This window comes from Callionymus lyra, chromosome 1 (genome assembly GCF_982586985.1).
Source record: "Callionymus lyra chromosome 1, fCalLyr1.hap1.1, whole genome shotgun sequence".
NCBI classification, from domain to species: Eukaryota; Metazoa; Chordata; class Actinopteri; order Syngnathiformes; family Callionymidae; genus Callionymus; species Callionymus lyra.
Window position 1 is genome coordinate 43,181,196 of NC_141818.1, and position 23,857 is coordinate 43,205,052.

Genomic DNA, 23,857 nt, shown 5'->3' on the forward strand with positions numbered 1-23,857 from the left:
TCAGTAGTCGCTCGCCTGTCCGTCACCTCACTACCATAACTATTGTAAAAACCTGCTCACATGTTTTTTTTTTACAAGTTTGAACCTCTCGGGTGAATGTGCAGGAGCCTGTGGGTGAAGAGAAGATCTCGACGTCTGCTGCAGGTGGGGTTATCCAGAGGATCAAGATGTTGTGTGTTACAGTAAACACTTCCACAAATATGCTGTGCTACATTTTTAAGTTACTCTCCTGCTAATGGAAAGTCCTTCCTTTAATATGAATGAAGTAAAGTGTGTTCTAACTGTTGAAATGTGTTTACTAATGGAAACAGGCTTCAGAAATGAAGTGAAAGTTTTCAGTCTGAAAGGGAACTCATGAAGATTTTTCTTGGTAATAAAAACAGGAATGTGAACAAACTAATCGCTTAGATTCATCTCATATAAATCCACAGGCCTTAATGTGAGATTTGTTCAACAAAACTATAAATCTAAAGGTACTGGTTGGATGGATGGATGGATGGATGGATGGATGGATGGATGGATGGATGGATGGATGTTAATTGTAAATCTCTTATTCACACATTTATGGAAATACAAACCATAAAAAAACTGTTATAAAAAAATAAATTAGGATTTAACAAACAAATTATTATAAAAATATCAATATCAGAAGCGACGCTTTGCCCGCGGAAGGATTTTCTGAAGAAGAGCATCTCGAGTTCATGTTATCAGCTGACTTCATGCCGCAAGATACTCGACGTAACCACGTGATACAAGCTTCACTTGGAATTAACCTTCAAACTGTGGAACCAAAACCCTTCAACAACTTACAGAACGTGTCATTAGATCAGACTTGTCTAGATGCTCATTAAGGTAGTGCAACACTTCTGCTTGAAAGTCTCTCTAAAGTGACAACAAGGACGTTTTTCATTGTAAAAAGTGCCTCGAGTTACGTGACATTTGTTTTGCCTCTGAGGTTAAACATGTAATCTGATCTGCACGGATCGCTTCCAACGTCCATCTCAAGTGGTCGAGATAAGAGCTTTAGTTTTATGAAGACTCAACAATTTGAAAAACATTTTATTTCCTTGTAGCTTGCACTTTTATTAAATTCATTATTTCTTCATATTTCCCCTTTTATTTTGATTAACCTTTATTTTATTAAGACTTTGTTCTTTTGTTTGAACTTTGTTCTTGGTCATGTTTTTCTCAAATTGGAAACCCAAATTTCCCGAAGGAGAGCTCCAGTGGGATTAATAAAAGTCAATCTATCAATCTGTCCATCCATATCTGTTAAAAAAAAAAAAACATCACAACTTGGAATATACTTTAATAAAGCCATTTTCATCACTTTTTATTCACAAACCAAAACACATTTCGGGATCTTTACCCATTTGTCTTCAATACAAATATAACTTACGCATCCCACAACAAAATATTGAAAATATTTTCTCTCTTAAACAGGAATCTCAAAAGACAGTGAAGGTGAGAACCTCTCCAACAGCGTGACACAAAAAAACCCCAACATTTAAAAACAATTAAATTAGAGAAGAAGGCCTTTGAGGATGAAAAAACATCATTTTCTTTCATCTTTTTGAATGTTTTAGGTGTAAAAAAAGAAGTCATGCACATTGCTAGTGCTAAAATAAAATGGCTGACCCGACGTTTTTTTTTTAAAAAGCAAAAGGAGAATTCTCTACGTTTACAAACTTAGGATTTATGGCAACTCTACAAAGGAATGATTGACTATTCTACCTTTATTATAGCGTGAATTGCTATTAGCTTTTAGCTTAGCCACAGTAGTGGTGACATCACAGGGTCTTGGGAAAACTAGATTTTTAGAAATAGAAATGTCTGATAGAAGCTTATGTAATGCAAAAATATAGTCAATCAAGCACCTTTAATGTGTTTTGAAACACAGTGAAGCGTGTATCATTTAAGGTCCTCTGAATGAATCTTGCACCAAATAAGAGTTTGACAGTATTGAGCCACAACTGCTCCGGGAGTCCATTTGATTGGATTTCAAGTCCGTGGGAGGACCTGGGCGATGGTGTCACGAGCACTCTGGCTCAACCTCTCCGGAAACTTCACGTCAAACTCCACGATGAGGTCACCTCGACGGTCGGGTCGCTTTGGGTACGGAAGCCCCTCGCCGTTGATGTAGCGCCTCATTCCCGGCTGAACGACGTCCGTGTTGGACACGGACACGGTCCGGCCGTCCAGCGTGGGAGCGCTGACCGTGCAGCCGCACAAGGCCTGCGGAGAGAACAGAGGAAAACCAAGAATTTTACCATCGTGATCCCTGGCTTATGTGCAAAAAAAGAACATTTCATTTAGAAAAATAACTCCCAACTATCCCTAAGACCGACACCTAGTCATGGAACTCCGAGGAAAGTGTGGACAAAAGAAGACACCAAAGCTTTCTCGGCATCATACTCAAGAAAAACACTTCTGTCCTATCAGATGGTAACGTTGTGAGGCTTTTAGCTAATGGGAAAAACTGTAGCGCAAACCCAAGTAAAAAGAAGATTTTGGGAAATACAATAACTAGTCATCGGCGTAGAATCTAAGCAACTGTCTGTCAACTTACGTCTCGCAGAGAGATCTTGGCCGTGTAGATGATGTCCGAGCTGTCGCGCTTGAAAACAGGATGAGGTTTGTCTTTCAAAACAAAGACAATGTCAGCTGGAATGTTCCTAGGGGTTTCATCCCCCTCTTTCGGGAAGGTGATCTTTGTGCCCTCTTTCCAACCCTTCTTGATCTGCACTTCCAGGATCTTTTCTTCCCGCCTAAGGGACTGCCCGTCTGGGTTCAACCTTTTACGGGAGATCTTCATTTTCTTTGTGCAGCCGGAAAGAACCTCTTCCAGGGAGACGTTGAGGTCGTGGACAACAGGAGGGTCTTGTTCCTTCTTGACGATGCTGGTGTGACCCCCCATCCCGCCCATACCGGAACTGAAGGAATGGGGGAAACCTCCCATCTTATTCCCTCCCATACCAAAACTAGCAAAAGGATCATCGGTATCCATCTCTTCATAGTTGCCACCGTTGCGGCCACCGAAGAACTGGTCGAAAGGATTTTGTCCGCCAAAGAATTGTGAGAAGATGACATGTGGGTCTCCTTGGAAGGAATAACTGAAGTTCCCTGGACCACCTGAACCACCTGCTGAGGGACCTCCACCTTTTAGACCTTGAGTGGAAAGAAGTAGTAGTTAAAAATAATGTGAAAATCAGAAGGTTATTGACAATGAAATTACACAATCCAAAAACATTCTTACTAATTGCTCTGTTTTTGTTTTTTTAAACATCTTTTAATTGATTTTCAGGCATTAAGACAGACATTAAGAAACTATTACACAACAGAACAACAAAAAAGAGAGATAGCTTCGAGATATCTGAAGAAATTACTTTTATGAAGATTGTGTTTATGTTGCAGATATTCAAATGTTTGAAAATGGCTGTTTCGAATCAAATCTTTTTAAAAAATACCAGTCCACTTCTGCGCCAGAACTGAAAACCAGTGTCCATCTCAGGTGGCGGACAAAGATGATTATTCATTAAGGGTAAGAACATGTTTAGATCGTTTGAATTGAAATGTTTCTCAAATTGAATCCGATCTTTAAAAAACAAAAATCACCCTAGGGTTGGAAATCTGGTGCTGGCCTACAGTGTAGCCCTTAGCAGAGAAATGGCATTATTATTATTTATTTTCATATTAGCCCAAAGTGGCCCCTTTTTTCCCGCCAGGCACCATCCCAGAATGCAAATTGCTGCCTGTAGTAGAACATAAAGTTAGGTAGACCAAGTACTCGTTCCAACCTTGGAATTTCCCAAAAACATTGTTTTATCCTTAGCACTGATTGGTTCCATATAAATGCAGAAATGAAACTGTCAAGTTCCGGAGAGTAAGTAAGTACGTCGTCGAAGGACGTCGTAAGAGCAAGAGGAGGGTTTCATCTTGCTCACCAGTGCCGAAATATCAGCCAGAGTTACAATGTTAAAGGAGGACCACAATGTGGAGACAGGCTCAGTGACCGCAGTTTCACACTTAAAGACAGATTTGGGTAGATAATAAGGAATCATTTGAAAGAAATATAAGAAACGGGGGAAGAACTGTCATCTTTATAGTTTCACCCTTCCTGCTAACTAGATTGGTAAGTGACTCCATCTTGAAAGGTAATTTTATGTCTGTTCAAACAGAGTTTTAAAGTGATGATAGGAAAGATCTTGATAAAAATGTGTAATCTTTAAACCCAGGTAGGTAAACGTGTCTGTTAAATGAAAGGGGATTACATTATAGTCAGATTATTTTGCCAGATCTGCTCGGATTTTATTGGTAGAAATATCCATTGATGGGTTCGACCAGTAAAACTGTACATAGGTACACAGAACAAACGTAATCTTGGAGTCCATTCTCACACCAAACTATTGCTCTGTTGAAACCAACATGATGGTTTCTTCCTGGCAAAAAAAACAACTTCCTGTTTATTCTAAAGTCGCATCTAAAGAAGGTCAATCTGCTGGGGGTGGGTCTAAAGTTATTGTGAAGTCAAAATGGTGGATCAAAGAGGCAGCATTGGGAGAAGGGGAAAAGAAAATGTTTGGAAGCTAAGGAAGCATGAGTTCCCTCAGAGGTAGAACCTCTGCATTGACTTTGACATGGAATCTTTTGCTTTCAAATACATTAGTGTAAACGTGCGTTAAATCAGATTTTTGTCCGGTCAACCACATCAGTGTCATCGATAGATGAGATATAATAACAGATTCTGAAAGTAACATTATATCACGACACGAAGCCAAACTCAACCACTGTCCTTCTTTCAATAGCTTCAGAAGAGAAACAACGCGTTGTCTCACTTCACACGAAACTGTTTTAATAATAAACTCTGGCGCCTTCAAGCGTCTTCATTCAAACTCCAAAACAAAATCGTAAATATTACAAATAGATGGATTGTTATTGAATTTTCTCAGGGGGGTACAACATAACACGACGTCTTTGTTCAAAACTATCTTTAAATAACAAACTTCAGACACTTCAGACACAGTGTAAAAAACATCTATATGCTATAAATAAACTGGTGATGAAAGAAAAAAAAAATCACATCCAAGTTCTGCCAATTTACTTATATGTGCTTTTAGAAAGTTCAAACTAAGGTAAGATTTTCAATCAAGTCCATTAAAATAAGGTAAGAGAAAAAAAAAGATTCTCTCAAAAGCAAGAATTTACACAAGTTGACACAATTAAACAATTAAACAGTTTATGAAATACAGTTTTTCCAACAATAAACACAAAAATAATATCAATGTTTGACTAACTAGATAATATATTACATTCAGAAAAATTGTGGTTAATATAGCCTGTTCAGAGAATATAAAAATAAAATAATAATATATGATAATAAAACACTTTATCAATGTGTTTTTAGATTTTTTCTCACATATATTATGCTTGACTGTTTTCTGGCCTTTTTAAATGTCAATGTCAACAATATTGTTAATATTTACCCACAAATGTTACGCCTAAGATAGACAAAAAAACTGTATTCTTATATAAAAAACATCATTAGCTACATTTTCTTTCATGTGGTTTCATGACTCTCTTAAAAAGCAAGTTCTCAAATATTTAATGAGATTTACAGGCATCATGACTTTTGGTGTTTTTACCTCAAAAGTAGAGAGAGACTGAAATGATTATCTATATGATGGTGGTTTGGAAAGAAAGGAACTTCTCTCTGCAGTCACATTTACCTGGTTTGTTTCAGAAACATTTTAATTGGGTAATATTACACCTAGTTACTGTTTATGGTAGGAACTGGCCACTGCAGACCAGGAAAGAAAGTCTGGGGAGTTATTCCTCTAGTTTCACAGTCACAATCCACAAGAGTAATAATAATGACTTTTTTTATGTGTCTTACTAATTATGCATTTAAAAAAAATAATAGCAATAAAGGATTATTTACTCACTTAGCCCCATTTCACACCCTTTAAAAACATTATTTGATAAATGAATCAAACGTTGAAATATACTCTTTTTTTTAGATAATCCATAGGACTCAGTAGTAAAATGCGATTTCAGTGGCAGTAAGTTAAAGTGAACCTTAATTTAAGGAATTCATTTAATATGATAAAATAAAAATATTTTGACTAGATATACTTTTCTTTTTTTTTCTTTTCGGTTTTGAGTCACGCCTTTAATAATCATGTGTGTATCATTTTGAAAACATTGAATATAGACCTGCTCATCCTCAACATCTTTCAGTTTTTGTATTCTTCATTCTGTTCTTGCATTATTTGTTCATACAGTACTTACCACTATGTGGTACTTATTGTTTAACCTCAAATTTGAAGTTTAAAGTGGATAAAAGCGAGTGATTTATTATTTTATTAAAACCGGGGGGGGGTTACTCCGGTGTGGTTTGTTTTTACGCTGAACCCACAAAAGTTTTTTCTATTAAATCTAGACTTTTTTCCTGCTGAATTAAACCTTTACCGAGACCATGGCGCCATCTAGTGGACGCAAGCGGGTTACGTAACATTTAACCCCAATAATAATCACATTTTTGTTGCAGTTTTTGCTACTGTACAAAAAAGAAGGGGTTGACCTTTATAGCGATTGTCATGATGCCCCAGACATGTTTTGACCCCGAGTCCCCACACAGGCTCTATAAACAGCCATGACAGCATCCCTGGGACATCCACGCCCCCTCCTGGCTGTCATCTGTTCAAATATTACCTCCGGTACTTGTATAAACACGGACATATTTAGCAGGTTGTGACTCGCAAAAACCCTCCGCCATGACACACAACTACGATCCTGGTTATCAGTCTTTAAACGCACCACGACACACTCATCGTCAGCCTTTGAACGCACCACGACAGGCAGACGTCACGTACCTTCTTCGCCGTATCGGTCGTAAATGTCTTTTTTCTTTGGGTCGCTCAAGACGTCGTACGCCTCCGCGATTTCTTTGAATTTATCTTCGGCCCCCGGAGACTTGTTCTTGTCCGGATGATACCGCAGCGCTTGTTTGCGATAAGCTTTCTTGATGTCGTCCTCGGATGCGCCTTTCTTAATCCCCAGAGCGTCGTAGTAGTCTTTCCCCATGACGACGGTTCTGACCCCGAAGGTGTCCCAAAAAACTCCTGCTCGGACCTCTGGCTCTGGCTGTAATGACGGTCTCGACTCACCCTGGGATTTTTATATTAGTTGTGGAAACTTCCAGAGTTTTCTACAACCAGCTCGAGCAGGCTGCCTCTGACGTCACACAGTCACGCCCACTTTACGTCATCCCCCGACCCGACCCTCGAGGCCAGCTTACGTTTGAAAAGTTATTTTATAATACTTGTTTTTATTATACATATAAAAGTAAAACGGTAGGATGTATATAGATTATATAGACATGACAGTGTGTATATTGATTAATACATGAAATTAATAAATAAACATAGTGGAAAATTATTGATATATAATTATTTATTTTTTTACATGAATCATTCTTTTTTCTAATGAAATTATGATATAATCATATACTTGTTTTAGAAACAGTCAGTACGTCTTTGGATTTACTTAAATAAACTCACATTTTTAAACTAGTTAATTCACTGTAATTCACATTTTGTAGTTTTTCTCTTTTAGAAATTTTTTTTCTTTTTTTAGTGTTTTCACTGTTGCTTTTAATCTGTCTTAACATTTCCTTGAGTGGTGTGAAAGAATCCTTAATATATATATATATATATATATATATATATATATATATATATATAAAGCCACGCCCACTTTACGTCATCATCAAGAGCTATTTTATTATATATATATAAAAGTAAAACGTTACCATAAAATAGGATATATATATATATATATATATATATATATATATATATATATATATATATATATATATAAATCCTTGGTATGGTTCAATTGCAGGCCGAGGCAACCTTTCTGTGTTGAGTTTGTATGTCACCCCGTGTTGCGTGGGTTTACTCCGGTTTCCTCCCACAGTCCAAAAACATACAGAGGTTAATTGAGAACTTTGTCCATAGGTATGAGTGCATGTGTGAATGGTTGTCTGTCTTTGTGTGAGCCCTGCGACAAACTGGCATCCTTTCCAGGGTGTCCCCTCCCTCTCGCCCCATGACTCTGGGATAGGCTCCAGTCTCCCCCTGGACCCCAACTCCGGGATAAGGCGGTTGTCAATAAATGAATGCATGTATATAATATATATAAAGCCATTTGTCGTGATACGTTATCTTCTTCTCAAAAACAATAAAAATAAAAATAATAATAGGATTAACCACTTATTGTTTTATATGAATCTTCATCTTGATTTTTAATATCAATTCTAAAACATGACGAATATGTTTTGTCGTTAATATCTAATCAATTGTTCTATTAATTTGACATTGTTTTTGCTTAATTTCAACGACCGTGGCTCCAGGAAAGAAGAGTGTGATTTAAAGAGACAGATAATCAGTTCCTTTACAAAGCAAAGGTTTTCTTCAGGGTCCAGAAAAGATAAACAGGTGATAACATGCTGGCAAACCAAGCAATAACTAGATAATCTGATGAGGCGTGGAGGGAAGTATTCTATTAACAGAATGAGGTTCATGTGAGGGAGTTGAAGAAAAGGAAAAAGGAGCGGCGAAGGGAGGACTAGAATGAACCATACAAATAAGTGAAGATAAAAGAAGTAGTAAGTAGGTAATATTTGTAGAGCACTTTACTAGACCAGGGTCACAAAGCGCTTACACAATCAAAACAATACCCAATAAAATATATACTTAAAAGTTGATAAATGATAAAAAGTCCTAAATTCAAAGCTAAGCACTGAGAAATACTAAGGAACTCAAAACAAGCTAATTTAAATGAGATATTATGCAATGTTAACATAATATTTATATCGCAGTCAAAAGAAACAAACACAGTTTAGTTGAAATCATATATCATTAATGTCAATTATTGATAATTTCTTATTCATTAAATGCTGTTTTTTTTAAAAAAATAATACAACCTTACAATACATCATAACACTGTTTGATCAACTAAAATATTTATTTAAAATGTTAATACTTACATATTTACCAATTTTAAAAACATATATTTAAAAAAAAGAGATGATACAGATACAATAATGACAACGTTTACATTTTATCATCGAATAAATGCATAAATAAAACATTACAGAAGTAGACATGCTGGTGAAGTAATACTAGTTAAACTCAGCTCAAACTTAGCAAATCCAATTAGGTCAACCTCTCAGTTTGCTCTTCGCTCATTGGCTGGATCGCTGATACCCTGGCGTGCCCGAGTGTTCACGGTTGCGATTGGCTGTGGAGAAAAGTAAGTCCCGCCTACTCAGTCTCGCCAGGAATTTATCACCTCGATGATTGGATGTCGGCCTGTCACTCATCGTATCAACGAGGAAAGACTTGCAACTGTCAAGATGAAGCACTACGAGGTAAGTAGTGTTTATGAAACTCTAAACCATGAATGGAACACAGAGGTATTATTTCTCCGAGACCATCATTACGTTTGTATGCATTACTATAAAGCACAGTTTGCAGTTGCGCAGTGTTGTGAATGTTTCTATGGAGAAGCTAATCCAGAGATGCTAATACAGAGAAGCTAATACAGAGAAGCTAGTGTTAACATGCTGCTGTCTGAGCTACAATGTCGTCCTCAGTTGCACACGAATGACCGTTTAATACGGTTATAAATGCTCCTCGTTGTTATCTTGGTCCCACCACTTGCACTTATCTAATCCAATGTTAATTGTGAACTCGTAATATAAACGACTTTATTCGCAATTAAGTCGCTGCAACAGCGCCGTCTCCGGTCAACCTGAGTTATGACAACTCCCGTCATTACTCAATAATATAGTAAATAAAACCACCGAGCATGTTTTTCTCATTGATTTTTCTTAGTGGTGTTTTGTACCAAGGCAGTGTTGTTTTACGGGTTATGTGAATACATTTTTGTTATGCGCGACTGACAAGTAATATCCGCAACAAAACCAACCCAACAGGATTTGAAGCCGCTTGACAGAAACTAGATCTGAGCTGTGAAGCCCCCGCATCTTCATGTGGAATTTTGCAACCTGAAAGAAGTGAAGCAACACGTTAATCATTGAGGTTAAAGTGATAGAAGAAGAAGACAGAAATTCAAATTGAATTTATTTTAAACTCACCCAGGGATTATTTTCATTTGTGCCCGTTTTATTTAGTCGGAACACTTAAAAACCTCAAAATCCCTCCATAATGGTCGTCTGTAATGTCCCATTGTATTAAGTCTGAGAAAGAGTAATCATTCTGAAGGCTATATTTTGATCTTGATTTTAGCCAGTGTCTTCCCACTGACATGCATTACTAGATTTACCCAAGACACTGGAGCCACCACTACAAACAAGCACAAAATATAGAAAAATCATTTCAATACATGATGGACATTAATAGGACTGGGTATGAATAGAACATTTTTCATCACACCGTTGCCTTCACTTGAGTTTCTTTTTTCGATACCAATTTTATGAGATCAATTTTACCAAAACAACATTTTTGCATTTACAAATCTTCAGTTACATTTTTCAGTTTTGGTAGCTTTCCGTTCCCAGCTAAATAACATAACTTTCAGTGCAAAAGAAAACTTGCTAACAAGTGACAAATTATTGTGTTTAGTGGCTTCATCACCCATTAGTTTTTCTCTAGAAAAATACACACAATATCAAGTTTTGATCACACAGAGGTAAGAAGCAAAGTGCGATTCCCAGTTCTAGACATTACAGAGAGCAGTGTAAAGGTATTTGGATGTTTTTAAGTGTGTCTTTTCAGACCAAGAAGGGTATGGCCTGGTCGCTACCATCATGTGGATGCATTTCTGCCTCTGAAAAAGTAATAGATTATTCTAGAAAAAAAGAAAGATCCCAACCATTGTTTTTATATCGGTTTTGTTATGTAAATGATCCAATAGATATCATTTTTAAGGGGATTCTTAATTCATGTTTATTTGTTAAGGTCTCAGTTGTGGGATTTTTAAAAGTCCATTGATTGATTTTAATTTTGGTATTTTGTGTATTTTCACAGTTTCAACACTTGGGAGGTTGTGTAATGTCTGTGCAAAGTTCCATGTTTATGACTAAGCATTTTGAGGGCCCCTTCATTTCGTAATTTATTGCTAAATATATCTCTTGGCCTTGCATCATACGATAATGCTATTGACACAAACTATAATATTATGTCTAATTTCATGTTAGGAAACGATTTTCCACAGAGATTGCGATAAATCTGTATAACATCCTTTAAAACAAAACAAAAACAAAACTAAAGTTAATGGAACCACTTATTAAATAGTTTGTATAATACCTTCACTTAACTTAACTTTGACTCACAAAAGTATGATCGTGCAACATTGGGAGTAATACAAGTTTATCCAACTTTAAGATGCAGAACACATGCAAGGAAGGCGTTGCTATTCTTACCACAGTGAAAGTCCACGTTTTAAACTTGAAATTTCTCCACGTCTCACCCTTGGTCTCGCGGCGTACATTAGCAGCACAGGGTGAAGCTGCCAGTGGGAGCTTTATATAGAGCAGGTGGGGGAGGTATGTTGGCAAATCATGATGGATTTAATTTCCACAAACTCTTGACAGCGGTGTCACATGTCCGACCGCACTGGCTGACGCTAATGTGTCCTTAATATTGTGAATCTAAACATGCTCAACATCAAACTAAACGTTTGAGGAATTGAGAGGGAAGTGCAGTTGATTGTGAAAGTTAGTTTTCGTAAGTAAAAAGAGTTAAGTTAATTCTTGATATTTTTGTATCCATGCAACTTCTTACCTTATGCATTCGTAAGGGAAGCATCATAACTTAATGTGACGGACAATCAAAGCAAGTCCAAAAGTCAAGTGTTTTGAAATTGAAAAGTTAAAATCCCCCTTTAGACTTGGTCGCCCATAGATACTAAAACACCGTCCAATCCTGTTTACCGATCCATCGGTATGATTGGACGGTGAAATGTCCATCAAACTTTACTGCCTTTTTGCCCCGCCCACTTCCTTCTGTGCTTTCTAACCGCGACGACTGACTGTTCCGTGATAATGGCTTGTCTTTGGGGGAGAGTCTGAAGAAAGGTTGTTCAATGTGTATTTTGCTCAAACCGTTTTCCAACCTCTTGAAAAACGACCCGAGCTTTAAAAATTAAACGGTTGTTCCCACATTTCTTCCGGACCTCATGAGAACATATTTCCGGACTGGTGTTGGTTAAGTGAGTCGTGGGGCAGTGTTGCCGAGGCCTGGAATTTCCCGACTAAGCTTTCAGCGTCTGGACTATTATCACCCGGGAAAAGGCATCTTCGTACGTGTTGGGGGGTGATCGTGTCCAAGCAACGGTGTGATGCTCTAGCCATCAGCCGAGAGCGCGCCGGAGCTAAATCTGAACACGGAAACAGCCGGTGATGGACATGGACCAGCACCTGATGCTGGCGTGGCCCAAAGGCATGTTCACAGACGGGATAGCTGAAAATTAATCGGGATCCCATGACATCACTAAATAGGATGACCGGGGTGGGCAGTCTGTGGCTAAAATGGTTAGTTATGCAGAGTTTGCAGCCGGAGATTTATATTTAGCCGCTAGCTAAGGAAGCGATGGGGGTCAAACTGGGAGAGGGGGGTGTTGTTCGTCATTAAAACTTCCCTGCTTTTGCCCACTTAGTGGTGCCGGAGGTCGTCGGGTTCTCCATTAGGAAGCGGCGACACGGCAAAAGTAGCTTTGAAGGCTTTCCCTGGCTATGCAGATGATCTGCTGGTGAAGTTTGCAGATCGGCATGCTGGACATTCCACTGTATGCAACTGTGTACACACATGTGGCATGGATCTGTTCTCCGGGGGTCCCTCTCCGTTAAATAAAGCCGTGGACCACGAGTGAAGGAATGAACCAGAGGGAGGGAGAAGGAAGAGGGAGGGGCGGTAGACTCGGCTCGGCGCTCGCTCGCTCGATACCAAATGAAGGTAGACCTTCTGAACGTGAGGGAGGACTAGACGAGGACCTGGAGGAGGTTCTGTGGACATGGATGCCCTCGCGCTAGAGGCTACGAGTAGTAAAAAGGCACCCAACGGAACGGCGGCGGCACTCGCTGCACCTGCGTTGGCGCCAACACCTGTGAAGCGAAAAGCCGCCAAGAAAACTAAGAAAGCTGTTGTTTTCTTTGAGGTGGAGATTCTGGATGCGAAGACCAAGGACAAGCTCTGTTTCCTAGACAAGGTAAGAGTTTAATTTCCTATTATTTGGATGCTTTATCTGCCGCTAAGTAGTTTGTTTCCAACGAGTTAAAAGTTCAACTTTTCCAGGACATCAACTTCCTGCCGTATCTGCTTGCGTGACTGAATGATAGCATGTTCTGCTAACGACGGCGCCAACCAATCCGTGTTCTCAAATAAACACTCATTTACGTGCAATACTTGGCGTTGCCGTGCCCAGAATGATTTGAATGCCAGGTACTAAATATCCGACTCACTGTAGAGCAGCAGCTGCAGTCGTCGCTTAGAGGAAATATGGATTATTTTTGAGTCCAAAACGACGACAACAACAACAACAACAACCTGGCTCTCATCATCTACATGCTTTAACTTTTAAGAAGATGTTGCCAACTGCTACTTGTTATTGAACATCTACCCGTGACGACAAACCATGATCCAAATCATGAAAACAAATGGATCAATGTTTATGTCAATGTAAAGATGCTTTTTAAGATAAGGGACAAAGAGGATAAGATAAGTATGACGCAGACCAAACACTGAGATTATTAAGATGGATCAAGACAATATTACAATGTAAATTAATTATAACCCAGTTTTCTAAATATACTTTTTTTTTTTTTTTGGCTCCCGACCTCAAATGTCAAATATTTAAGACTCATTTTTAGGAATAAGACAATAACACTAAATGCAAAACTTTTTTTCTGTAAATAACTAAAATGTATTTTCTTAACTTTTTTGTTGCCCTGTCACAGGTTCATAAACCCCTGAAAACATGAGGTTCATTCTCATAGTTTTGCGCTGATTCCATTTCTACGATATCAACATAAACGAACATTTGGTGCAACGTTTTACTGACGTTTTTCATTTGTTAATTAAAAAATGTTAGGGTTCATCCAGCACACGTCGTAGTGCCGTGAACATTTGGAATCACTCTGGGAGATGGAAGAAACTCCATGAAGTCAAATCTCAAATGTCATATTTAAATACAGAATTAAGCATCCGAGCGCCGTCTGGCACTTGAGGGGGTTGAGGGTTCACTCGGAGGCTGCGCCACTGAAGTCATCGCGCTGAAAATGGTGCGTTGTCTTCGAGACATGAACAGAAGTAAGATGATCAGAGTCGCAAACCTTTACTGTTGCGGGGTCAAGCAGTCCCCGGAGAGCTGGGCCAGAGTCTCCAAATACTCGCTCGCTAGTCCAGTCCTGAACTGGTTGTCTTTAGATTTATATACATTTAAAATTGAATTTAAAATTTACAATTTTTTGTAATTTCTTATTTAGAAACGGAGTTTAAATGAAAAAACATGATATATATAGATATATATCTATATATAAAACTAAAATGGTGTTAGCTCAGACCTGTGTGTGTGGTGTGTGTGTGTGTGTGTGTGAGAAAGGGTGTGTTAGGTCTGAGCTAACACGCCATTTTCTGGTTTTATGTGCGACTGGAGAAAAAAAAAAACACTTTAACTCGCTTTTAAAAGTGAATTAAAACCACTTTTTTTTTTTCTTTAAAAAAACAATCAAAGCTAGCTCTTCTATGTCTCACTCCCTCTCAGTGAACTCATTTCTCTTTGGAAGCGTATCACTGCCATCAGAATATTGAATCGTTGACTTTCAATCAGTCACATGATCGTCTGAAGGAGCTCGGTGCTCGCTTGGTATGGTCTGGCGGCACCGTGATGCCAACATTTTAATATTGAAGTCAAAAAGTTTTTTTTGTATTATTGGATTAAGATCGTCAAACTGTGTTAAAAGAAATTGAATCTTTTCAATTAAATTATTGAATAATCAAAACGTAATCTTTTAATACAGAAATAATTGAATGAATTCAATTTTTTTTAATGAAATGCCTAAAATAGAAATGATGTCAATTAAAACAAACAGAAACTGATCTTTTGTCTAAATATTATGACGCTGCATATCTTGAGAGAAGTTTTAAAAGATCACGCTTGAAACACACGAAACCCATGAAGAAAACACGGCTCTAATGATCTTTTTCCGTGAGCGCGGCTCATGTTTTAAGACAAATGTCGGCTCTCTGTGGGATTAGCTGCTTTGATTGTTGCCAGGAACAACACTTGTTTCCCAATTTCCCCGCCATTGTGTTTATATTTGGATTGTGCCGTTGCTGGCAGACTGGCACAAGGTTATCCTGTGTGTGTGTGTGTGTGTCGTTTGTGTGTGTGTGTGTGTGCTCCGTAATACTGCCTCTTGAATAGTTCACATCCATGAGCTGTTTGGGTTCAGCCGGAGCTAAATTTATCGCGTATAAGTGTCATGAATGGAAACGTGTTGACCGGTGACTTGTGCGATTGTTCACTTGCGTTGGTTTGTGATTCCAGGTCGAGCCCAATGCCACCATCGGGGAGATCAAGTCCATGTTCCACAAGAGCCGTAAGAAACCCCATCACTCTACGGATGATTTGCTTCAATAGTCGGAGACGACTCGATAATATAGTTATTTATAACGAATCTGCATATTTATAATCAACATTTTAAATCAAATCTCTCATCAAGCTAGTTTGATTTACACACATGCATTAAAGGTCACTGACTCGCATGCAGTAAACAAAGTCTTCCATGATGCAGTGAGTTCCTCGTCATCACCGTGTTTTACACTCATTACTTTAGAAAGTTGCTCTGAAATCTGGGCGAACGAGAGGTTACGAGAGTCCATTACGACGTAATAATGGCTTCACTCCTCCAGCTGTAATCATGCCCCGCTTTGTTTATACAATGAGGTGGGGACTTCCAGGATTGATGACAATATTTAAATGAGAGGAGAGTTTTGTACAAACACACACTGATGATACAATAGAGTCACACATCACAACAACACACACACACTGATGATACAATAGAGTCAAACATCACAACAACACACAGACACTTATGATACAATAGTCACACATCACAACAACACACACACTGATGATGCAATAGAGTCACACAGCACACACACACACACTGATGATACAATAGAGTCACACATCACAACAACACACACAATGATGATACAATAGAGTCACACATCACAACAACAACACACACACACTGATGATGCAATAGAGTCACACAACAACACACACACTGATGATACAATAAAGTCACACATCACAACAACACACACACACACTGATGATACAATAGAGTCACACATCACAACAACACACACACTGATGATACAATAGAGTCACACATCATAACAACACACACACTGATGATACAATAGAGTCACACATCACAACAACACACATACTGATGATACAATAGAGTCACAACACACACACACACACTGATGATACAATAGAGTCACACATCACAACAACACACACACACACTGTTGATACAATATAGTCACACATCACAACAACACACACACTGATGATACAATAGAGTCACAACACACACACACACACACACACTGATGATACAATAGAGTCACACATCACAACAACACACACACTGATGATACAATAGAGTCACAACACACACACACACACTGATGATACAATAGAGTCACACATCACAACAACACACACACTGATGATACGATATATCGAATATATATATATATATATATATATATATATATATATACGAATATATATTTTGGTATTCCCAATAATTAAAAAATAAATGTTCTTAATTCAATACACTTTAATTAACAGTCTTTTAAATTCAATATACAAATGTTATAATAGTGAGACCAGACCATACCAACAGAGTACGGAGGAACCTGATGGAACATTCCATCATTTATCGTATTGAACTCTATGTTCATTTCTATTGAACCCTATGTTTAAAAAAAAAAACGTTTTTATATATATATATATACAGTATGTGTGTATATATATATATATATATATATATATATATTCAAATCTTCTATTTCAATTATTAAAAAAGCTAAACTCAACCAAAACTCAATTGTTTTAACAAAATAAATAAACAAACACTATACTTACATTAAAAAATGTTGACTTCAACCATCCATGTCCTGATGACCTCGCTCTGAACGGTTGTCCTCGTGTGTCGCTGCAGATCCTCAGTGGTATCCTGCCCGACAGTCCATCCGCCTCGACGCAAGTGAGTGTTTGTGCGAGACGTTCCTCGACCGCCTGTCGGTGAACACGGCTTTGTTTGTCCAGAGGGGAAATCGCTGAAGGACGAGGATGTTCTGCAGAACCTCCCGGTGGGAACGACGGCGACCTTCTACTTCAGGGACCTGGGATCTCAGATCAGCTGGGTCACCGTGAGTCCTTTTGATAACGAGTCGTGACATGAAAGAGGTTCTTTTAGCGGAATATATGAAAGTATTTTTTCATTTTCATAACTGAACGTGTTAGTGTTCATTGAAATAAATCTATGAAAAGTCCATAAACTCACTTTTGTTGAGTGGATTGTTGACTAGAGAAGTGTTGCAGGTCTTCATGACGGAGTACACGGGTCCTCTGGTCATCTACCTGATGTTCTACTTCAGGGTTCCTCTGATCTACGCCACCAAATACGACTTCACCACCAGCAAACACTGGGTCGTGCAGTGAGTGTGTGACGCACACACACACGCGTGTGTGTGAACCAGGATCTGTGTGTGTTTGCGTTGACCTGTTGTTGTTGTTGTTGTTGTCGTGGTTTCCTCCAGCCTGGCCTGCATGTGTCACTCCTTCCACTACGTGAAGAGGCTCCTGGAGACGGTGTTCGTCCACCGCTTCTCTCACGGCACCATGCCGCTGCGCAACATCTTCAAGGTCGGCCACGATCCAGTCTGTGGAGGTTTTTTCAGTCGGTTGTTTTTGAAAATATTCCATTTTTCAAACTTCCAGAACTGCACGTATTACTGGGGCTTTGCTGCGTGGATGGCGTATTACATCAACCACCCGCTCTACACACCACCCAGTGAGTCGCACACACACACACACACACGCGCACACATGTACACACACGTATACACACGTACACACACACGTACACACACACACGTACACACACACGTGCACACATATACACACACGTACACACACGTACACACACACACGTACACACACACACACACACTTACACACACACGCGCACACGTATACACACACGTACACACACGCGCACACATATACACACACACGTACACACACGTACACACACGTACACACACACGTGTTCACACACACGCGCACACATGTACACACACACACACACATTCACACACATTCACACACACACACACACGTACACACACACGTACACACACACATGTACACACACACACACACACACACACACACAGACGTACACACACGTTCACATGCACACACACACACGCACACGTTAACACACACCTACACGCACACACACGTACACACACACACACACACACACGTACACACACACACACGTTAACACACACACACACGTACACACGCACATGTACACAAACACGTAAACGCACACACACGTACACACACGTACACAGACACACACGTACACACACGCACACACACACACACATTATTATCTTAAAAAAGAGATACCTTTAACTTTAGGAATTATTAAATTATTTTTCCGAAAAAATAACAAAATCATAAAAAAAAACCTTGAACATATTCAAACTTTTTTAGTAAAATGTTCAATGTTGTCTGTGTGTCTGTTCGTCTGTGTGTCTGTTCGTCTGTGTGTCTGTTCGTCTGTTCGTCTGTGTGTCTGTGCGTCTGTTCGTCTGTGTGTCTGTTCGTCTGTGTGTCTGTGTGTCTGTTCGTCTGTGTGTCTGTTCGTCTGTGTGTCTGTGTGTCTGTGTGTCTGTGTGTCTGTTCGTCTGTGTGTCTGTTCGTCTGTGTGTCTGTGTGTCTGTGTGTCTGTGTGTCTGTTCGTCTGTGTGTCTGTGTGTCTGTTCATCTGTGTGTCTGTGTGTCTGTGTGTCTGTGCGTCTGTGTGTCTGTGTGTCTGTGTGTCTGTTCGTCTGTGTGTCTGTTCGTCTGTGTGTCTGTGTGTCTGTGTGTCTGTGTGTCTGTTCGTCTGTGTGTCTGTGTGTCTGTTCATCTGTGTGTCTGTGTGTCTGTGTGTCTGTGTGTCTGTTCGTCTGTGTGTCTGTTCGTCTGTGTGTCTGTTCGTCTGTGTGTCTGTGTGTCTGTGTGTCTGTGTGTCTGTTCGTCTGTGTGTCTGTGTGTCTGTTCATCTGTGTGTCTGTGTGTCTGTGCGTCTGTGTGTCTGTGTGTCTGTTCGTCTGTTCGTCTGTGTGTCTGTTCGTCTGTGCGTCTGTGCGTCTGTGTGTCTGTGTGTCTGTTCGTCTGTTCGTCTGTGTGTCTGTGTGTCTGTTCATCTGTGTGTCTGTGTGTCTGTGTGTCTGTGCGTCTGTGTGTCTGTGTGTCTGTTCGTCTGTGTGTCTGTGTGTCTGTGCGTCTGTGTGTCTGTGTGTCTGTGTGTCTGTTCGTCTGTGTGTCTGTGTGTCTGTTCATCTGTGTGTCTGTGTGTCTGTTCGTCTGTGTGTCTGTGTGTCTGTGCGTCTGTGTGTCTGTGTGTCTGTGTGTCCATCTGTGTGTCTGTGTGTCTGTTCGTCTGTGTGTCTGTTCGTCTGTGTGTCTGTGTGTCTGTGTGTCTGTGCATCTGTGTGTCTGTGTGTCTGTTCGTCTGTGTGTCTGTGTGTCTGTGTGTCTGTGTGTCTGTGTGTCTGTTCATCTGTGTGTCCGTGTGTCTGTTCGTCTGTGTGTCTGTGTGTCTGTGTGTCTGTTCATCTGTGTGTCTGTGTGTCTGTGTGTCTGTTCGTCTGTGTGTCTGTGTGTCTGTGTGTCTGTTCATCTGTGTGTCTGTGTGTCTGTTCGTCTGTGTGTCTGTTCGTCTGTGTGTCTGTGTGTCTGTGTGTCTGTGTGTCTGTTCGTCTGTGTGTCTGTTCGTCTGTGTGTCTGTGTGTCTGTGTGTCTGTGTGTCTGTGTGTCTGTGTGTCTGTGTGTCTGTGTGTCTGTGTGTCTGTGTGTCTGTGTGTCTGTTCATCTGCTCACAATGTAACTGGTGTCTCCCTCAGTTTACGGGGAGCAGCAGATACGACTGGCTCTCATCATGTTCCTGGTGAGTTTCTTCTTCTCCTCCTCTTCCCATTACTTCTCCTCCTCCCCCTCCTTCTTCTCCTTCTTCTTCTTCTCCTCCTTCTTCTCCTCCTCTTCCCCCTCCTTCTTCTCCTCCTCTTCCCCCTCCTTCTTCTTCTCCTTCTTCTTCTTCTCCTCCTCCTCCCCCTCCTTCTTCTCCTCCTCTTCCTCCTCCTTCTTCTTCTCCTCCTCCTGCCCCTCCTTCTTCTTCTCCTCCTCCTTCTTCTTCTCCTCCTCCTCCTGCCCCTCCTTCTACTTCTCCTCCTCTTCCCCCTCCTTCTTCTTCTCCTCCTCCTCTTCCCCCTCCTTCTTCTTCTCCTCCTCCTCCTGCCCCTCCTCCTTCTTCTTCTCCTCCTCCTTCTCCTCCTCTTCCCCCTCCTTCTTCTTCACCTCCTCCTCCTGCCCCTCCTTCTTCTCCTCCTCGTCCCCCTCCTCCTGCCCCTCCTCCTTCTTCTTCTCCTCCTCCTTCTCCTCCTCTTCCCCCTCCTTCTTCTTCACCTCCTCCTCCTGCCCCTCCTTCTTCTCCTCCTCGTCCCCCTCCTTCTGCCCTCCTTCTTCTTCTCCTTCTTCTTCTTCTCCTCCTCCTCCCGCCCCTCCTTCTTCTTCTTCTCCTTCTTCTTTTTCTTCTCCTCCCCCTTCAAACCGTGACCACATGTTCTTCTCCTCAGTTCTGTCAAATCGGAAACTTCTCCATCCATGTGGCTCTGAGGAACCTGCGTCCACCAGGTGAGGTCAACGCGAAAGAGCCACACACACACTCGCAGACGCATGGGCACACACTCTCACACACTCTCACACACTCGCACACACTCTCACACACTCTCACACACTCTCACACACTCTCACACACTCTAACACACTCGCACACACTCTCACACACTCTCACACACTCGCACACACTCGCACACACTCTCACACACTCTCACACACTCTCACACACTCGCACACACTCGCACACACTCTTGCACACTCTCGCACACACTCGCACACACTCGCGCACACACTCACGCGCACACACTCGCACACACACTCGCACACACACTCGCACACACACTCGCAGACACACTCGCAGACGCATGGGCACACACTCTCACACACTCGCAGACGCATGGGCACACACTCTCACACACTCTCACACACTCTCGCACACTCTCGCACACTCTCGCACACTCTCGCACACTCTCGCACACTCGCGCACACTCGCGCACACTCGCGCACACTCGCGCACACTCGCGCACACTCGCGCACACTCTCGCACACTCTCGCACACTCTCGCACACACTCGCACACACTCTCACACACTCTCACACACTCTCACACACTCTCACACACTCTCACACACTCTCACACACTCTCACACACTCTCACACACTCTCACACACTCGCACACACTCGCACACACTCTCACACACTCTCACACACTCGCACACACTCGCACACACTCTCACACACTCTAACACACTCTAACACACTCTCACACACTCTCAAACACTCTCACACACTCTCACACACTCTCACACACTCTCACACACTCTCACACACTCTCACACACTCTAACACACTCGCACACACTCTCACACACTCTCACACACTCTCACACACTCGCACACACTCGCACACACTCTCACACACTCGCACACACTCGCACACACTCGCACACACTCTCACACACTCGCACACACTCGCACACACTCTCACACACTCGCACACACTCTCACACACTCTCACACTCTCACACACTCTCACACACTCTCACACACTCGCACACACTCTCACACACTCTCACACACTCTCACACACTCTCACACACTCTCACACACTCGCACACACTCGCACACACTCGCACACACTCGCACACACTCGCACACACTCTCACACACTCGCACACACTCGCACACACTCTCACACACTCTCACACACTCTCACACACTCTCACACACTCTCACACACTCTCACACACTCTCACACACTCTCACACACTCTCACACACTCGCACACACTCTCACACACTCTCACACACTCTCACACACTCTCACACACTCTCACACACTCTCACACTCTCACACACTCTCACACACTCTCACACACTCGCACACACTCGCACACACTCTCACACACTCTCACACACTCGCACACACTCGCACACACTCTCACACACTCTAACACACTCTCACACACTCTCACACACTCTCAAACACTCTCACACACTCTCACACACTCTCACACACTCTCACACACTCTCACACACTCTCACACACTCTCACACACTCGCACACACTCGCACACACTCTCACACACTCTCACACACTCTCACACACTCTCACACACTCAACCCTGATGACGAGTGTGTGTCTGTCCCTCAGGCTCTAAAACCAGGAAGATCCCGTACCCAACCAAGAACCCCTTCACCTGGATCTTCTTGCTGGTCTCCTGCCCCAACTACACCTACGAGGTACTTGTTGTGTACTCGTGCCGGCTGTATCATCGTACTGGCTTCATCTGTGAAAGGCCACTAGATGGCACTGTCGTCTTTATGGTCTTTGGCTCTGATGCGTTGTTCAAAGATACTCACACTGCCATCTGGTGGCCTTTCAACGTTAACTGTATCGTGTACGTGTGGAAGAAAATGTTTATAGTGTTGTATGATGAGATTTTTATATTTTTTTTCAATGTCATTGATAATTTCAAGTTTTTAGATCACTTTTATGGTTTTATTTGTTTGAATATTTGCTAAGTTTGTTCATTCTTTGTGTTGCAATTGAACTTCTGGCCGCTAGATGGCAGCAGTCATTATGTCCTCCGGAGCTTAAGTGACAATTGACGACTGAGGACGAGAGGATACAGTGACTCCAGCAGCTTTTAAAGCTGATGTTTGGACAAGTTTTTGGTTTGAAAACAAATGAAAGCAGTTACAACTGAGGACGAGAGGATACAGTGACTCCAGCAGCTTTTAAAGCTGATGTTTGGACAAGTTTTTGGTTTGAAAACAAACAAAAGCAGTTACAACTTCGTCAAGAGTCATGTGGTCTGTGAATACTACAACACCAGAGTCAAGTACTGGACAATACTACACATATATACTTAGATACCACAGTACCGCGTCTCCACGACGATACACCTAATGACTTGTGGATCTTTTCCTCAGTTGGGCTCCTGGCTCGGCTTCACGCTGATGACCCAGTGTCTGCCCGTGGCGTTCTTCACCGTGGTGGGCTTCCTCCAGATGACGGTGTGGGCGAAGGGGAAGCACCGCAGCTACCTGAAGGAGTTCCGCGACTACCCCCCCCTCCGCTCCCCCATCCTGCCCTTCGTCTTGTAGAAGCGTCCTCCGCTCCGGCCGCCCCTAGACCCCAGGAATAACCCCCCCCCCCGTAAACACCCGACTAAACCAACGCCCGCCGCCGCTTCGCTCGTGTGTTCAACTGCATGCGGGACTTTAAATCCTTTCGATCCATGTTCAGGTTGTTTTTTTTTCTGACTCGAATAATTTATTAAAAAAAGCTTCTGAAACCATCTGGACACGTTTTTTTATTTCAAGCATGTTTGTGGT

At 41.4% G+C, this 23,857-nt stretch overlaps 2 protein-coding genes across 3 annotated transcripts; one reads left to right on the plus strand and one right to left on the minus strand.

Annotated features, from left to right (window-relative positions):
• Window positions 1–1,292: 1,292 nt before the first annotated feature.
• dnajb1b (DnaJ heat shock protein family (Hsp40) member B1b) lies at window positions 1,293–7,238 on the minus strand. Its single transcript, XM_087808530.1, has 3 exons — window positions 6,873–7,238; window positions 2,570–3,168; window positions 1,293–2,235 (listed from the first exon to the last, which is right to left on the minus strand). The coding sequence occupies exons 1-3, from the start codon at window positions 7,081–7,083 to the stop codon at window positions 2,002–2,004; spliced, it is 1,044 nt and encodes a 347-aa protein (XP_087664656.1). The 5' UTR covers window positions 7,084–7,238; the 3' UTR covers window positions 1,293–2,001.
• Window positions 7,239–9,421: 2,183 nt separating this feature from the next.
• Window positions 9,422–23,820, plus strand: tecrb (trans-2,3-enoyl-CoA reductase b). 2 transcript variants are annotated; one of them, XM_087808710.1, is made up of 12 exons: window positions 9,422–9,436; window positions 13,186–13,236; window positions 15,577–15,628; window positions 17,279–17,323; window positions 17,386–17,489; window positions 17,662–17,777; window positions 17,880–17,985; window positions 18,061–18,133; window positions 20,247–20,290; window positions 20,976–21,033; window positions 22,671–22,759; window positions 23,453–23,820. In XM_087808710.1, the coding sequence occupies exons 1-12, from the start codon at window positions 9,422–9,424 to the stop codon at window positions 23,624–23,626; spliced, it is 927 nt and encodes a 308-aa protein (XP_087664836.1). In that variant the 3' UTR covers window positions 23,627–23,820. The 2 variants fall into 2 exon arrangements, with proteins under 2 accessions (XP_087664836.1, XP_087664827.1); XM_087808701.1 differs by lacking the exon at window positions 9,422–9,436 and having other exon boundaries at window positions 12,996–13,236.
• Window positions 23,821–23,857: the final 37 nt, after the last annotated feature.

What these genes read in the sequence shown, in the direction of transcription:
- tecrb (XM_087808701.1), top strand. Translation starts at nt 13,042, where the DNA reads ATGGATGCCCTCGCGCTAGAGGCTACGAGTAGTAAAAAGGCACCCAAC. An exon ending in TGGCTCTCATCATGTTCCTG is followed by an intron (nt 20,291 to 20,975) that starts GTGAGTTTCTTC and finishes TCTTCTCCTCAG; the next exon opens with TTCTGTCAAATCGGAAACTT. An exon ending in GAGGAACCTGCGTCCACCAG is followed by an intron (nt 21,034 to 22,670) that starts GTGAGGTCAACG and finishes TCTGTCCCTCAG; the next exon opens with GCTCTAAAACCAGGAAGATC.
- dnajb1b (XM_087808530.1), bottom strand. Translation starts at nt 7,083, where the DNA reads ATGGGGAAAGACTACTACGACGCTCTGGGGATTAAGAAAGGCGCATCC. An exon ending in CGACCGATACGGCGAAGAAG is followed by an intron (nt 3,169 to 6,872) that starts GTACGTGACGTC and finishes TTTCCACTCAAG; the next exon opens with GTCTAAAAGGTGGAGGTCCC. An exon ending in CCAAGATCTCTCTGCGAGAC is followed by an intron (nt 2,236 to 2,569) that starts GTAAGTTGACAG and finishes TTCTCTCCGCAG; the next exon opens with GCCTTGTGCGGCTGCACGGT.